This window comes from Nothoprocta perdicaria, unplaced genomic scaffold (assembly GCF_003342845.1).
Source record: "Nothoprocta perdicaria isolate Ctin4 unplaced genomic scaffold, notPer1 scaffold_36, whole genome shotgun sequence".
NCBI lineage: Eukaryota > Metazoa > Chordata > Aves > Tinamiformes > Tinamidae > Nothoprocta > Nothoprocta perdicaria.
The window spans coordinates 4,953,295-4,970,743 of NW_020455599.1; the positions used below are offsets into that span (position 1 = coordinate 4,953,295).

Consider the following 17,449-nt stretch of genomic DNA (forward strand, 5'->3'; position numbering starts at 1 on the left):
CATGTTGTCTTCCTCTTGGGCTATAATAATCCACCTCCAGATGATCGATCATGTTGCTTTCTGTCTCTGTTTTTGGAAGACGTTTTCCCACCTCCTTTCTGCTTGTTGTTCATTAACTGAATAACCTGTCCTTCTCTATTCAGCTTTCACTTTCTCATGAGCTGTTTCAAATCTCTACCAAGACCTTATTTTTGTCAGGTGAACCTTTTGATCTTGTTATAGCTGATGCCTGCCATTGTTTTTTTCATCAACTTTAGAAACTTCTGTATAATCCAAAGATAATGGTGGAGTCACTGCCAGCTCATTTCAGTGGTAGCAATGGCCAAGTTTATGGGAACGTAAAGGCTCCTATTCAGATAAAACGAATACTGATGTGAACAATTACTTGCTTAGAAATTTTAGGACCTTACCTCTAGCCCGTGTTACTTCATGTTCCTCTGCCAACTTTTTCTCCTCTTGCAAGTGTCATCAAATAGGCATGTTTTGTTTTGAGACAAGCAGTCACATAAGCAGCTGTGGTGGTTGCTTTGTACTTTCCCAAAGTGTTCTGCCCCCTCTCAGAAACTCTAGCTGGATCTCACTCCTCTCCATCTCTCTGCAGATATTAACTAGACACAAGATGTTTTTTCCTGTCTGCTGGCTCTGAATCAGTGGAAGCTGCTTTTACCGTATCTGCTCCAAAGGGACAAGTTCTGATTACTTACTTCTGGTGTTTCTTAGTTGCAATGATTCAATTTTGCTGTTTTGACTCAGTGTACATGTTTGGTTGCAGCGTCCTATGGTGGCACATCTTGAAATCCCTGCCAGCTCTACCTTGAATTCCTCTCCATTGTAGCTGGGTAATTGCAAGTTGTGCTCCACAAAGGTGCCGGGAGCTGACATTTGATTTGGCTGGGGCTCTTCTGTTGTTCTCAGGTACTCTTTGGCACTGCCGATGGCCAGGTTATTGTCATGGACTGCCACGGCCGAATGCTGGCCCACGTCCTCCTTCACGAGTCAGATGGTATCCTCAGCATGTCCTGGAACTACCCCAGCTTCCTGGTGGAGGACAGCAGTGAGAGCGACACCGACTCCGATGACTATTCCCCACCGCAAGGTAGCATTGTGTTCAGAGTTGCTCTCRGTTTTTACCTGGCAAGACACCTGAATGGCACAGGCTGGTCACAGCGTCCTGGAGCAGCAGGACCTCTGTGGTTTCAGCTGGCAGAGGCTGGAGGGCTGCAGGGATGGCACAGGGGTAAGCAGAGCACGGGGTTCAACGTGCAGCGCTGCTGCTGTCCCCCTGTGTGGCTTGGGCAAGTCACGTCCCATCTGTTCTGCTCAGCCTCCATCCACACAAACGAGATAACCCAAAGCTTTTAGTGCAGCAGATAGCACGAGATAAGAGCATATCAGATTTCACTGATAAGTAGATGCGAGATATTGCAGTGATGTATATGTATGCATATAAACCGGGGGATAGTCACACAAGTTAATGCATTATTACTTTGAATCGTGCAGAAAGACACCGTATCACATGCAGAATCATGCAGAAAGACACACTTATTAGAAAGTGATACCTCTTTCATTTCCAAGAAATCCCATTAAGCAGAGAGAATCACCATCAGTATGGTCCCATCCTTGATAACCCTGACATAGAAGAGATCAGGATGAGAAATGAAAGTATTCCCTGCAACTACATAAGGCAGAAGAAGGGTAACTGGGACTGTTTCAAGTTCAGTTGTGTGAGAGCACGAATTCTTCCTTCCCTTCAAGTATAAATATAAATCCATTGGGTAAAATGTTTTGATTTTGAAATTGTAGATAACAAAGACCTAACAAGTCACTGTATCCATAGGCTAGAATAAAATACAGTCATTGCTCTTTCTTCCCCCAACCTTCCTATTCCAAATACTAGATTATTGCTACTTTTAGTTAATGTTGTTGATCAGTCTACAAGATTTAGTTTAGCTGTTGCTGTGTTCCAGTGTATGAAGTCTGATTTAAGTTAAAGATGATTCTACGGTGAATAATAAAATGCATAATAACTAAAAATGAGTCTGAATCATTGCAGCGTTTCAGATCTGGACTCAGATCAGGACTCTTGTAGTTTTGGATGCAATCCAAAAATCATCTTTTACAGAATATTTTAAATATATGTCAGGATAACCATATATTTAAAAATAATGACACAGGATAACATGATCATCTGAAATGCTAGCATCTTTTGAACTATGATTTGTTTTGACTTTCAAGTAAATATGAACATGATGCCACAGCTTCACTTTTGGTACTGGAAAAGATTTGTAATATTAGAAGAAAAGGAAGAAATGATTCTAGTCTCTTCAGATATCCCAGCAAGCTATGAAGGGCAAGAAAGAGCGTTACATTGATTTTTGTGTCTCTTCTGCAATACTGATGTTCCAGCTGTGGCATGGTGGAGCTGGAGAGTGCATGGAAGAGAATTTAAATGATCCAAACATCCTAAGTTTTTCTGAGTCAAACGGGGGTGGATGGGCTTGCTACAAGCCAGCTTCTAATAAATACCCAGAATCATGTGTTTTCTTTAGAGCAGATGCAGCATAAACCTCTCAAAGGTGACAAGCCTTTGACTCATGCAAATATGTAGGAAGGGATGGAAATTTGGTGGGTTTTTTTCTTACCAAGTTGTACACGCATACACGGTAATTGCCAGCCTTTTTTCTCTGAAGTGTTTTTTAATCAGTTCTTTCAGAAGTTCAGGGTGTGATACCACTGTTGCCTGGCCCTGTCTCATTTTTGATAACTCTGAAGGTGCTAGTTGGGCTTATGAGCGACTTTTGGGGGGGATGGGAGTATTTCCTGTCAGAACTTGTGAACAAAAAGAACTAAGTAGCAAAAGCTACAAATGGTTATGTTTGTCATTATGTATTTGATATGGGAATGTCAGTGAATACTGAAAAATAAGCTCGGAGGAGAAGAGGCTTTTTAGGCATAGTTTTGCAAGCACCTTTGAACTCATCTCTGTCTTTGGGTGCCCAGAATCCTGTAACGTAGGATGGCATATAATTTTTCATTCTGCTGCCTAGCTCTTAACATTTAAAATACAGCAATTTGTGAAAGGCCGGTGTGTTCTTTCAGAATGCCTTATGATGTCTCTAGTGATTTTTTAATGTGCTTATATTATGATGTAGCTTTTCAACTTGACACTCAGGGAAACCTTTCGAAGCACTGGTTTATAATTTGTAAACACTTTAGGGAGTTGACAGTGGACAAAGATTGAAAAACACTCTTATATTACATAACAGTATATCCATAAGCCACTTACGGATATGCTGCATTTAAAAATGGTAGATGCTTCATTTCAGTTACCTCCTGAAACTTGGTAGTCTTACTCTTGTGTAATTTTACCTGGGCTGGAGGTGTTAGAAACGTAGAGATCAGTTGAGTTAAAGGTATCTAATTCTTAAAGTGAAATAGAGATGAATAGCCAAGGAGTGCAAGGTTGTTTTGAATTTTTGTGATGCTGTTCCATGGATAACAGCAAAGGTGAGGCAAGAGAGTCTGGGTTTCACAAAAGCAAAGCAAGTAACTAGTTACACCTGCTTTGCTTTTGTCACAGACACTTCAGAACTAACTAGGTAGGGGCGGGTTTTGGGACTCTGAGCCATTCCTTATCACAACAGACTTAAACACAGTGTATTTGGACCTGGGTGTCATCTGTTCTGTAGTTCTCTCTTTCCTCACTGCACAATCTCGTTCTTGCAGATGGACCAGCTGCGTATCCCGTGCCGGTGCAGAACACCAAGCCACTGCTTACTGTCAGCTTCACGTCAGGAGACATTAGTTTAATGAACAATTACGATGACTTGTCTCCTACTATCATCCGCTCAGGGTTGAAAGGTACAAACAGAAGGACAGTTGGCTCCCTTCCCATGCTCTGTTTTTCTTGTATTTTTAATTATGTGTCTAAATGTTCATGTTTTTGAGTCTGTCCTTCCTAACCTAGCACCTCCTATCCCTCAGAAGAGCTTGTAGCTGCCGTTATTGCTGTTACCAGCAGTGACACCTACTGGTGAAAGGTTAATGCTTGGGTAATAGATTTCTTGTTTTGGAAAAAATATTTAAATATTTGAGAATATAGAGCAAAATGATGCTTGCTTTCTTTCAGTTTAATGCACTAATAAATTTATGTTTGTTTTCATAAATGCTCATGCTACATAAGGCTTAATTTGTATCTTTAATTCACAGTATCTCCCATGCTTTTAGTAACCATGTGGGATCACAATATTGTTTATAGTATCATACGCGAATTTTAAAATCTTGCTAGAATTTTCAATAATAAGGAGACAAGATATTCTGAGAGAATAAAGAAGTAACAATAAATTGCAATACATCTTGCTAATTGGTATTCTTGTATACATGTAAAATAAGTATTCCATGCCAAATCTTTAATCTATAGCAAAAAATTACTATTTTTTAGCTAGTCAAAAATACCTTACTTTGCCATAACTCTCATTACAACTTATGACCCCTTGCATGGAGAGAAGTTTTAATTCACAAAACCACTGTGTGCCTTTGCAGTAATTAATTCTTGAGAGAAAGGGGAAACTTCCAGATGAAGTAATCACACCTCTTTCTGTTTCTATGGGCAGCAGCTCAGAATTTTACCTGAAGATATTTATCCAAAGGAGATTGTTTATTCTTGTTGATAACTGTATATATGTCAATTACTAAAAGTGGAGTTGATCTGCTTACCTTATTGATTTTTGACGTGTCTATCAAAATACTTTCCGGGAAAGATTAATTAAATCTGACTGTAGATTACTTAGAAGGCTGAGAACTAAGAGCAAGAAAGAACAATACAATGTCTATGAAAGAAATATCTTAAAAAGCATGCACCTTGCCCTCGATATGTAGAAAAGCTTAATTCTTAAGAGAAATGCCTTCAGAAAGGCAACACTTGAAGTAATACAAAACCACTAAAAATTGCACATAAAAGTCCCTGACAATGACAAACTGACAATTTGAAACAATTTTGAGAGCCTTCCTGCCAACTCTGCTTTCTGTACTGCTTTTTCATTTGAAGACAGCTTCTTGCCCACAAATGTCTTCAAAAGCTTCTTGGCAGATTGAGCATCCCAGAGCATGAAAGTTTTGTCTTTACCTTCATTTCGTCTCAGCACAGAATAGCTGCCTTCCCGCTCTGGTTTAAGGGCAGAAGGGTTTTTGGCTCACTCAGTATTCCTTGCACGTGCGAATCTGATTCTGAAGCACAAGCAGAAACACAATATACTGTTTCAGTGTTCTTGCTGAAGTGTGACAAAGAACTGAAGGATATTAGGGTTTGAAATTAGCATCTCTGAATTAAGCTGTGGGCGTTCCTCATTATGAGTTGCCTGTAGGAGAAGTAACTGATATGTGTATTCATAACCACATAAAGGAAAGACTGATCAGTCTTTGTATGCTTCTGGCAAATACCTGCTAGACAGACAAACAGATTCTCACAATTTGTCAAAAGAAAGCCTATGACATGGAAGCCGTATCTGCTTATGGTCAAAAATCCAAAAGTCTTTCCAGTTTGACACTGTAGATGTGAGTTATATTAAAGGTTATGTTCACAGATGGTGAAAATATGAGTCATTGACGACTATGCTGCTTCTATGCACTATAGGCCTTTCCAAACAAATAGTCATTGCTGCCCTCTTGATCAATGAGGGCACAATGTTTGTGTGTTCGCTTGATTCCACTTACCTCCAAAAACATATGTAAGATCTTCCACAATAGTTTTAACATCTGTAATAAAATCTTGTACTTAGATAGAATATTTAGCCTCTGATTTATATTTTCAGCTTTCCATAGAGATAGAGAAACTAATGTTTTTACACATTTTTACTAAAGAAATCAGAAAAGACATTCCCAGGAGTGCATATATGCTCATACTTCACTTACTTCACTGAAAGTTTTGAAATTTCTAAGTAACCTCTGAGAGCATGCTTTAGGTTCTCAAGTCACCTAGGCACATCTGGAAATGCTGTTCCTAATGATTTTAATAAATAATTATTGCAAATTATCTTTGATTTCAGATGTGGTGGTACAGTGGTGTACACAGGGAGATTTGCTTGCAGTAGCAGGTATGGAGAAGCAAAGTCAGCTGGCTGATCTTGGCAAYGGCTCCATGTTGAAAAGTGCACTTGTCAAGTTCTACAATGTGCGTGGGGAACATATCTACACTCTGGAGACACCTGTCCAGGTAAGGCATATTTTTAAAGTCATTTTTAATGATTTACTGACATGTTCTTCCCACAGTAGCTGGTATAGACCTGTGTTACGAAAGGGCTTGCAATATGCCCTTAATGTATCCTGAAATATGACTTACAGAAAAATGTGATATAAGTAATTATTGTTTGCATTAAGGTAGTAAGTCCAAGTAAGTCCAAGACTACAGCAGATTCTAAGATCCATTTTGTTAGGTACTGTGCATACCTAGCATTGTGCATTTCTCATATAATAAGAAGCAGTCTGTTCCCCAAAGGCATTGCACCATGAAAACACAAGACAGAAAAAGGAAATTTCTGTTCTTTTACAGAGAAGTTACTTAGGAGAAAAGACTAGAGAATCTGTAGCAGAGCCAAGATTTGGAGTGAAATATTCCAAGTCCAATATTATAACCACAAGATTATTCTTTTTTTTGWTGTTTTTATGCAGTTTTATAGTGTACAATCATTTTTTTTCCTGATGTAGCTTATGACTTTTTATAGCATCAGAAAGAGAAGGATGGTGTTGTCCATATATGCCAGAGCTCTGGGTCAGGAAGTCCTGTTTCATTTCCTGCCTACCATACAGCTTTTCCTGTATTCTTGATCATGTCATTTGACATGTACGTGTCAATACATAATCTCTGTCCTGCTTAGGAAGACAATTTTTTTCATAGATTTTTGCTGATATTTCAGCACAAAACTGAATGTCAGTCTAGAGTTTTTTTGATTTTCTATAGAATAGAGATGACTGTTATGGTTTTTGACTGTGACACAGTGAAACAATTTATTTATAATGACTTTGAAATCCAAAAGTGAAGGAAAATGCTATACATATATTTATTTAATTATGATTAATGATGACACTATTTGTTATCATTTATTTTTCAGTACCCCCATCTGAAGTGGAAACAAAAGGATGATATAGTAAAACGGCTGCTAAGCTTTTATGATTGCTCATATTTAGCACTAACCTGTGCTTATTAATGCCAGCAATTTAATTTAGATAGAATTCCTTAGTTTTATGATATAAAAAATGTTCTCTAAATCCAACCTAAATATATGGGAGAGGCATCTAATGCTGATTTAGRTATCTAAAGGATGTATGTATACACACAGCTTTTTTGTCTTAGCCACTTAGGCAAAGTAGCACAGTTCTTTACTCTGAGTATTAATTATGGCAAAAACATATTTGTATCAGTGTTGCTTAATTCCTGGACCAAGAAAAAAAATTAACTACTATCACCATATTCTGTTTTTGAGTACCAGAATATGATATATCCATATTAAGCTTTTAATCARCATAACATCCTGGAAAAATCAGGATAATCTTTAAGCAATTGAAAGTGAAGGAGTCTGGTTGCCTTAAGATCTTCATCTGCACAGACTCGTCTTTCTGCTCTCTTCCCCAGTTTGTTTCCAATAATGTCAAATTTTCTTTCACTTATCTTCATTTCCTCCAGTTCTCCCTAAACCTTTTCATCGCTTTTCAGATTTTCAGTTCTTCTCTTTTCTCCTCCTCTTAGTCAGCTTGGAGAAAGTCAGCACATGTGGCTGATATGAGAGCTAACTCTTCTGCTATTAAGAGAGTACTTGTGGACCAACTGATGTGTCATACAGAACAGGTAACTGTCAGGGTCATTCTGCAGTGTATCTCATAGTGAAACTGTTAACCTTCTCCTCTTTCTGGCTATTAATTGTCACTAAACTTCCAGTGTCACAGATATTTTTTCCCCCTTTGACAACTTTAAATGCAAATGGGCAGCCGCCTCATGTGCAAAGAGGGAAATGAGGATAGGAGGGAACAGCAGCCAGTAATTAATAGCAAAATCACTGAGTCTCATTTCTTTAGGAAACAAGGTTAAAAGTAACATTCAAGCTGATAAATGAATCTAAGAACTGTGTGTGTAAACCGGCCTAAAATTAGAGCTATCCGTGTTCTTTAATCATTAGTTAATATTATTTCTCTTTTTTTTTCTCTTGTGCATTTACATTCAGATTTATTAAGCTGCAGGAGGATGTGAGATCTCTCAGGAGAGCACCTGTATTTCCTCATGTGGTCATTATACTTCCATGTCTTCAAATGCTGGTCTAACAACATTACCAGATGAATAACGGTTATGCTAGAACATTGCAAAATACTTGGTTTACTAACAACATCAGATAGAAATTGTTGTTGCAAAAAAATTGCTAGTAGCTTCTGTTATTCTGCTCCAGTGATGCATAACCAAAGATGATGGAATAAATCAGTGGTCATAGTAATTTGTCTGATGATAGATTTATCAGAGTAAATCCATTAATTCTCTTTAAAACAGCAGTCAGCCCTGTAATTGGATTTTATAAAATTCATCACTAATTATTGAAAGCAAATAGAAGAGAGTTTCTGCATCTCAAACTCTTCTAGTAAAACTGTTCTGAAGTACACGTGTGACTTGAAAGGCACATTTATTCTATATGAGTATTGTTCCTCATGTAAAGTTAAAAAAGGTAAAGCAACACTGAACACACACACAAAAAAAGCAGATTAATTGTGCAAAATTGATTTTCTGTAAGGTCCTCCGTTCCAGTCCCTTGATAAAGCAGAGATCTGAAATTTTTGTCAGGAATACACTCAACTGACAATTTTTGTGCTGTTTGTCTATCTTGAGCATCTTGCTAGGAGAAAATGAATTTTATTGAATTGTTTATAATAATTCAGTATAAAACTGATGCAATATTTACATGCGACTTGGCTGGCATGTTATTAAAACACTCTGCAGACCACAATGCAGAAGAGAACTGAGTTCTGCAGTTTACTCATCTTAGTGATGACCTGTTGTGATATAAAACATCTTCCAGATTGTTTATATACCACCTTCTCTTCCACCTTTAGTATGCTTTTGGTGTTCTATCACTTGATTATCATTTATATCATTTAATTAACTTTCTTAAGCTTTTCCTAGCAGTGTWGGATTTTATGAGTCATAAACCTACTTTGCTGGCTGTAAAATTCCGAACAGGGAAATCACACTTATTTTTGAAGTATCCACATGAACACAGAACTTCTTATGAAAAGTTATGTTCATAAGCGGAATGGTAGAGTTAGCATAGCATAACAGGCTTTCTCGTTCACTTCCACCTTGAAACTCTGCCAAAATATATTTACTGAGTGTAGAGGAAAGAGATGAAAACACTGGCAAAGRTTGGGCAAATCAGGAATTTCTGCTGTGCAGAATCAGTTTTTTTTTGAAAGAATAAAGGCATTTGAACCAAGAACTTTCTGAAGGGACTTCAGAAAGACACACCAGACTTCATATAACTGGGAGCAGTTATATGAAAATGGATCCATACTGTGATTCCAAAGAGTCAATGCTGATTTTCTACTACACACAAAGACCATATCTTAAAAGCTGCTGCTCAGCTGCTAAATATTCAAAAACTGTCAGTTTCTGTAAACCTTCTCACTTACCATCCTTCCCTTTTGTGTTCACAAACACAAATCTGATCTACCAAAAACAAGTCCCAGTTCTTTTAGCTAGCTTTTCCAGCATCTAAAAATGCAATAAAAACAGCAGGCTGCCCTGCCAGTCAAATTTTTTTTTTAAAAAATAAAGGCATATTTATTTTTTACAAAGACATTTCTTTTTATTTGTTAAGTCCTCAGGACCTTTCCTGACATTCATCTTAGATGACAATTATAATAATTGGGCTCGTTCAGGCTCTTTTACAGTATTTCTAAAATTGATTCTGTGAAGTGCTGCAATCCATTTCTGTCACTTCTGAATTTCTTGTTTGTTATGTGAGTAGGTCTTTTACTATATCAACTGGACCTACTGTCACAAAGCCATATTTTGAGTGGATACAGCTGCTTCGTACCTTGCCATTCGGATTTGAAACAGAAGAGCCTCCTGCAGCATTACTTCAGAACTGCCTGAACGGCCAACTTTACCAACTCCGTGAAATTATTCTGTCTGTTGGCTCAGAAGTGTTGCTGATATGTTGATTCTTTTTTTGTTTTTTTATGTTTTTCTTATGTATGTCAGAGAGGATGAGGGGAACAAGAATATGGACTCAGAAATCCTGATGCTTATCTCATCTGTACACTCATAATTCTCAAGTAAATTGACATTAGCTTATGATTTTATACCACTCTATAACTAGGATAAGAACAGATTCAAACGTAAAATGCAACGAAGAAGACAGAACTGAGTCTAGTAAGTGCCAAAATCATATGCAGAGAAGTTAGATGCATACTTCATTGTGAGGAGGCAGAAAAGCTGCAATCGTATTTTTCTCAGCATAATATTCAAAGTGGTGAATGAAAGACTAAGTCTGCATGGAAGAGATTTCTGAGAGTCTTTGGGAACAAGATCCACCTGCTGTTAATATGTTGCGGGCAGCATTTGAAGGTGCAGCTTTCGAAGTGCTGCCCTTTGCAGCTTTCAAAGGGCTGTTTCTGTGCTATAAAAGCCCCAGCACCTGAGCAGAAAAGAGGATTGCAAGACAGAAACCTGGTAATTTTATAAAATCTACTTTACCAAGGCCTAAAGATGAGAGTGAAAATTTGGGGTTAAATTGAGAACTTAAGGGCTTTGAAAGAAGAGACTGTCTTTTGTGTTACCCAGCTGAGCAGACCTTGCTCGCTTTGTTTCCATTCACTCCATCTGGAGTGTTCAGGTTTGCTTCTGAATTAATATCACCTTTCATTTTGTATCCCCTGAAATTGGTGCTATTTAGCTGTTATTGGATGACATGGAAGCTTCAAGTAGAGTTTATTTTCTTACAGGAAGAATAACAAGAACAACAATTTTGAATTAGAAGCGGAGGTATTCTTCAGGATATCAGTAAAGGCCTTGATGTTGTCAGGTTAGAGAGAATTGCGCTAAACTCTGACTGCCACAGAAATGGATCATTACTAGGAATCAAGGAACCTCCAGTACTCATCGTGACTGCAAAGTGGAGACACTTGTCTAGGAGAAGACTCATTCTCCCATAGTGTTGCTGAGATCTTAACAAAAAAAATAAATAAATAAAAAACAGCTTACATTTATAGGAGAGAACATGTAAGAAGCCAATCTGCATATCAAATTAGAGTTTACTCCATAGAAAATCATAAGGCCCCATCAGTAGAATTTCTGACCACCTCATAGTCTTCATTACTTTTATCCCCACCAACTGTGATTACTCTCCATGGCAAATATGGAACACAAGAAATTATGTAACTTTGCAGGAGTTACTCATGAACTCTATGGCAGCAGAGAGACAGGCAAGCAAAACTCACTGGTGAGACAGCTGGCCTTTCCAGCCACTGCACCTTCCAGAGTCTCTCTGAAAAAAACAGAGGGAAAGACAGAATGTGTATCTGTATGGCAGCAGTCTTAATGCATGCCATTCACTGGATGAATTTTTGTGATTAGATTCTCTCTCTCGAGGGAACAGCATCAAAAAAAAATCACTTGTTGCTGGACTTTCTGCCCTGAAATAACCATTTTATGTTTATTTTCGTAACTGCTGAGAATTTCAGTCCCGGTAGCCAAGGCATTAGCGCAAGCAGCAGGCAAGCCCAAGGGCTCTGGATTTCTGAGTACAAAGGAAGTATTAGAAGCAAAGCCAGCRCTATGTTTTCGTTGACTTGAACAGCTTACAGGTGATGGAAGATGCATAATTTTTTTGCTCTCTTGCACGGAAGGTGGTTGAGTGACTTGCAGCAAGCAACCACAGAGTGCTGCCTTGAGCAGGCATATCCAGATCTACTTGCTTTTACAAGAGGAGTATGCATGCCAACTAGGGTGTACAAAATGGAATTAGGAGTATCTGACTTTCAAGCTCACACTGAAAAAAATGTCAAAAGAATTTTGTTAACCACTTTTTGAGATGTGTTTATAGTCAATATTTCTCCTGATAAAATATATTATTTTTGGCCCTTAGGAAATTGCTTTCAATATATAATGGTCAGAGAACTGAATCCTTTATCTGTTTGTATAGTAGTTTAGCTTGGCTTTCATATTTGCATATAAATCCTGCAATTCATTCATTCATTTACATGAATGTTTGTTGTGAGATCCTTCAAAACCTGATGGGATTTTGTTTGAAAAATGAGATGAGAAATCACATCATTTGTAGCTGTGTTTCCTTGTTCCTGGTAGGCAAAAAAACAAGTGTGAAAACATGAAAAATAAAATTGTCTCCTGTGCTAGAATCTGATTGTTAATTTTTTGATGAGTACAGTATAACACATGTAAAGTTTATGGATTATCAAAAGCTTCTTTCCTTCCTTCTTTTTTGCTTTATGAAGAGCAGTGCTTCTTTGTTGGGTGTTTGTTTTTCCTCGGCAGACTTTGGAAGGGGCACTGTGGGTTAGCAGGCATGCTGACGTGTGTGGTCCTTATCCTTGTACTTTAATGGGAAGAGTGGGAAGGGCACTTACTGTGAACAGTGCATTTAAAGGCCAGGCCAGATCTGGTATTTGGTGGTCTTTTGTTTCCCCAAGCTTCTAATGTTGAGCTAATTCTCCCTGGACCTCATTTTAAATCCTAGCCCTTCACTGAATGAAGTGTTGCTGGCCATTACACTCAAAGAGCACTACGGAACTGACCGTGCCGTAGAAACCCTGTCCCAGAAAAACTGCCAGCCAGGCTTGTCTGGGAACTCAGTAAGCAGACACTTGAAAAGCTGAAAGATAGCTGAATTAAGGTTGGGAAGCTGAGAGGAAAGCATGGAGGGAGGCAGTGTCTTGTGGTTTCGGACTTTATGCTCTTCTTCAGTCTTCTTCAGTGCTTTATTGCCAGAGACCCCATCCAGCATTTCACAACTTTCCAAAATTCTCTTCCTGAGGAGTATGTTTAAGCTGCAAATTTTATTGCAAAGTTTCGTACTGTCTGTATCTCTGCTCTACTCTACCTGCATCAGTAGTCTGTCAACAAAAATGGTTTTATTTAGCTCAATTAAATGGWTGAGCAGAGGGCTATCTCAATGTTTAATGGGTTATGATAGCTGAAATATTAGACTTATAACCTCTTCTGRCATTAAACTCTGCAATAAACAACCGTTTTGGTGCTAAGGCACACACCTGTGTATTCCTTCACCTCTTTAGAGGTCTGCTGTGGTTGTGGCAGTGCAAAGGGAGCGCAGGCAGGCCGTGTGGAAGCACAATGATGAGGCGGCTCGCGCTGCTGTTCTCTCCTCAAGGCAGTCGGGGACACGGCTACTTGTGCCTTTCACTGGCTGTCATACAGTATGGCAACACCTGACCTTAGTCAGCATCCTTTCAGTTCTGTTTTGTTTTGGTTTTATCAACAGAATGAACTGTCTTATTGCTCTCGGAGAGTAGCAAAGTTAAGGCCATGTTCTCAAACYGTGAAAATACCCATCAGTAAGGAAAATGGTGTTGTGCTCTCTCATCAAAACACCATTAAACACTTCAAATCTACTCTGTAAACTCACTGCACAAGAGTTTTCAAATTTTCATATTCAGTACTTTGAGTATATAAAATTAARTCAGATTGAGGATTGACTAAGTGTCCCACATTTGTGGTTATAACCAGCTATGTAATAATTATTGATGATACATGAGAGATTTGTCAATTCTTTTGAAGTTCTCCACTACAAAATGCCTTTAGCAATTACTGTGAAAATCATAGTGTTCACATGTTGCTGCTTTCCATTTGCATATCAGTCAGCCTGAAGGTTTTTGCCTCTGTGGAAGTGTGTGTGTGTGTGTGTGTGTGTGTGTTTGTGAGTTGCCAAGATGTAATGAGAAAGAACCTTCTTCATTCCTCCAACTTTAAAACCAATATCTTTCTTGAAACTTAGATTAGGATGACATGGCAGAGAGACTGCTTTTCTGAGAAAGTTGTTTCATCCTGCCTTTTATCTTAATAGAAATTAGTAGAGTGTCATGCAGCTGCATTTCCTTTGTATCATTCATAGACAAGAAAAGCATCTTGTCACAGTTTCTTGTCTTTTGGACTTGTAATTGAAGGGAAAACTCCCTCCCCCAAGATTTATTAGTAACTTCTGGGCTGATCTAACCCAGATATGTGGGTATGGTGCTGTACCAGAGTGATCATGTGTGGACCTTATCTTCTGTATGATTAGTTCTTGTTTGTCTTGTGAAAGATTCAGGCATTCCAAAGTGATGGTGTCATTGCAGTAACATGGACTATGATTTAAGTAGGGAACACTTTTGCTCAAACTTTTGGGTGTCCAGGGTTGTGAAAAGAATGGAGCACTTCACAGGAAGGAGTAAACGCTTTGTAGTGCACTAGTTGCAGCCTGTTGTGCAGTGTTCCTCATGGATTAAGAGTTTCTTACCCTGTGTTTTTATACGTGTAGAAATAGCAACTATGGAATTGCTATCCCATACCCACAAGGCCAAAAGTCAATAGTGATGGGGTATATAAGAGGTCACAACATACTGGTGCTTTACATAAAGAAAAGGTTTTAGAAAGAGAGTTTAGAAAGTTCCTTGCAAGCATAACCTACTGTCTCAGATAAAGCTAAAAGATATTTGTGCATCAGTTTTACACATGAGGATTGATTTGCAACCTGAAGCTTGAATTTATCCTTGTCTTTACATGCATAGCCCTTAAAGCTTGTAGAAGTATGCAGTGTGTTCAGTTTTTTAATCAGGCTGTTATTTGATGCTCGCAGCAGAGAGGGCAGGCGACCCACTGTATGAAAAGTCGGTCCTTTTAATTGTCTGAATTGGTGCGTCAAACACTGTCATCACAGGGACTCTTAATGTTCATGCAGCACGGACTGAGGTACAAGGAGGGGCTTTGAGATGCTTTTTTGCCATACTGCTCAGAGTACTAATAGTTAATGCCGATCGCCTCTTTTGTTTTGTGTTTACTTTTGTGAATTGCAATATTCAGGGCTGTAAAGAAACAGATGACTGAAAGGCCATCCTTTGTTTTGTTCATGTGGTCCTTTATGGTTCCCTTCTTCTGTGAATGTTCCAAAAAACGCCCTCAAGKGGATGTGCAGTGGAAGACTTAGGCTGTGAAGTGAGGACCAGTTGGATTTTGTCTGCTGTTTCACTAAGTGACTGAGCAAATAATTTAACTTTTTGTTTGTAAAATGTGAGCCCTTAGTAGGGGGTTAAAATTGATTAAATGACTGAAAAAATAATATGAGCTGGGCATCGAAAGGTTCTGCTCTTCAACATTATGTGAATTTAAAGTCACTTCTCCTCCTAGTGCTTCATTTTCCCCGTCTAGGTAATGAATTCAAGGGATAATTCACTTGTGTGAAGAGCTTTAAGACTGGTAGGTAAAAAGTACTGCATAAACATCAACTGCTGTTATTGATAATTTCAGAGGTTCACAATCCTCTCCCTTCCTGTGGACAATAGCCTGTCCTTTTACCCTTCTAGAAGACTTAGGGTAACATAAATCGGTGCTACTTTCATATGCTATAGAGTTGCATGGGAGAAAGCATGTGCTCCTTTACAGTTGTGACTGCTTCCTTTTCCTGCAGCGCCCTATCATCTCCATCTGCTGGGGTCACAGGGACTCACGGCTGCTGATGGCTTCTGGACCTGCGCTGTACGTTGTCCGAGTGGAGCACAGGGTGTCCAGCCTGCAGCTGCTCTGCCAGCAGAGCATCGCGAGCTGCCTGCGCGATGACAAGGACATCAGCAAGCTGACGCTGCCCCCTCGCCTCTGCTCGTACCTCACCACTGCCTTTATACCAACAATCAAGGTAAAGGGAAGTAGAGTATGGAGGTGGGGTTGCTTTTCCCACTCCTCCCATGATTCTTCTAAATGGTAATGGATAAAATCCTGGTCCTGCGTAAGAGAAGGCTGAAAGAGCTTGATTTAAGGGTCACTCCTTATCAAGAGCCCAGCATTCTAGCTGCTGATTTCCAGCTAGGAAAGAGGAATATGAAAGATGTACTCTCTTGGGCAAGGGGGAAAGGGGGTTTCTTTAACGTCTGCTGAAACTGAGAAGAAGGGTCACACATCCTAATCTGCATTGTCTTATGAGGATGGCCTGTCCAGGAACTTACCAAGGGTAAAATGCACTTGTGAATCACCAAGATTTGTGAAGATGATTCTGCTGATGGTAACACTGTGCCATGATAAAACTATTGTTTCCCTGCTTGCTGCATGAGTCCTCACACTGTCAGGGTAGTTACACTTAAAGCTATCAGCTCATACAGTAACCTGCCCTAATCCTGGCCTCTTAAATTAGATACGGATTCAAATTTGATTAGTTGGATTGGGATTAAGTAGCCACAGGGAAAAAAAAATAGTAACCTATAGGAACCTTTCTTTTTCCTTCCTTCATTCAATTAAGCCTCCTATCCCAGACCCAAACAATATGAGAGATTTTGTCAGCTACCCAACAGCTGGCAACGAACGACTCCACTGCACAATGAAGCGGACAGAGGATGATCCAGAGGTCGGTGGTCCGTGTTACACTCTGTACTTGGAATACCTTGGGGGATTGGTGCCTATCCTGAAAGGACGGCGTATCAGCAAGTTACGGCCAGAGTTTGTCATCATGGATCCTAAAACAGATGGGAAAGCAGGTAGAAGTGAATTGTGGCTCTGTATAAGAATGATTTAGAAATGATCTAGATCTTAAATCCTGATAAATTACTGAAAAATCTCTATATCTCTGTAGTCTTCGATGCAACATGAAAGATGGCATCTGAAATGATTTTTCTCATGTGAAAAGCCTCAGTATAAACTAAGTTCAAGCATCTGAAATAATAGCATACTGTCTTCTGGTTCACAAAAGGGAATTTCTTGTATTCTGAGTGGTGGGGAATAGATTGCTAATTGACAGAAAATGCTCTTTATTCTCAATTTTGAAGTCACCTGAATGCTGTTCACCCCACTGAACACTGCTCAGTTGAGTTCAAGCCATTAGAAATTTTGAATTTATACTAGGCAGGGTGAAAAACAGTTAATTATCTCTGCACAATTTTATCTCAGCTACTGCTGGTGGATCAGGTTCTTCTGATGAAGGATAGTTGTAGTTGGGTCTGTTTCCTGAAGCAGCACTTACATTTTTTGGGGCCTGTCTTGATAGATGAAATCTATGGAAACAGCTTGATTTCCACTGTGATTGACAGCTGCAACTGCTCCGACTCCAGCGATATCGAACTGAGTGATGACTGGGCAGCAAAGAAATCCCCCAAAATCAGCCGAGCCAGCAAATCGCCCAAACTCCCCAGGTAATTTTTTCTTGGAATTTACTTCTTTTTCCTAGGTTTTCTTCCTTTCTTGTTTCACTTCTGTTTC

The 17,449-nt window shown here is 39.0% G+C and overlaps 1 protein-coding gene across 1 annotated transcript in view; it reads left to right on the top strand.

Annotated features, from left to right (window-relative positions):
* TULP4 (tubby like protein 4) overlaps positions 1-17,449 on the top strand; it is a 128,642-nt gene that overhangs the window by 97,683 nt on the left and 13,510 nt on the right. Inside the window, exons 5-10 of the mRNA XM_026044356.1 lie at positions 916-1,096; positions 3,727-3,861; positions 6,045-6,211; positions 15,675-15,899; positions 16,497-16,731; positions 17,238-17,382. Of these exons, the coding sequence (XP_025900141.1) occupies positions 916-1,096; positions 3,727-3,861; positions 6,045-6,211; positions 15,675-15,899; positions 16,497-16,731; positions 17,238-17,382 (1,088 nt within the window). The remainder of the gene's footprint in view (positions 1-915; positions 1,097-3,726; positions 3,862-6,044; positions 6,212-15,674; positions 15,900-16,496; positions 16,732-17,237; positions 17,383-17,449) is intronic.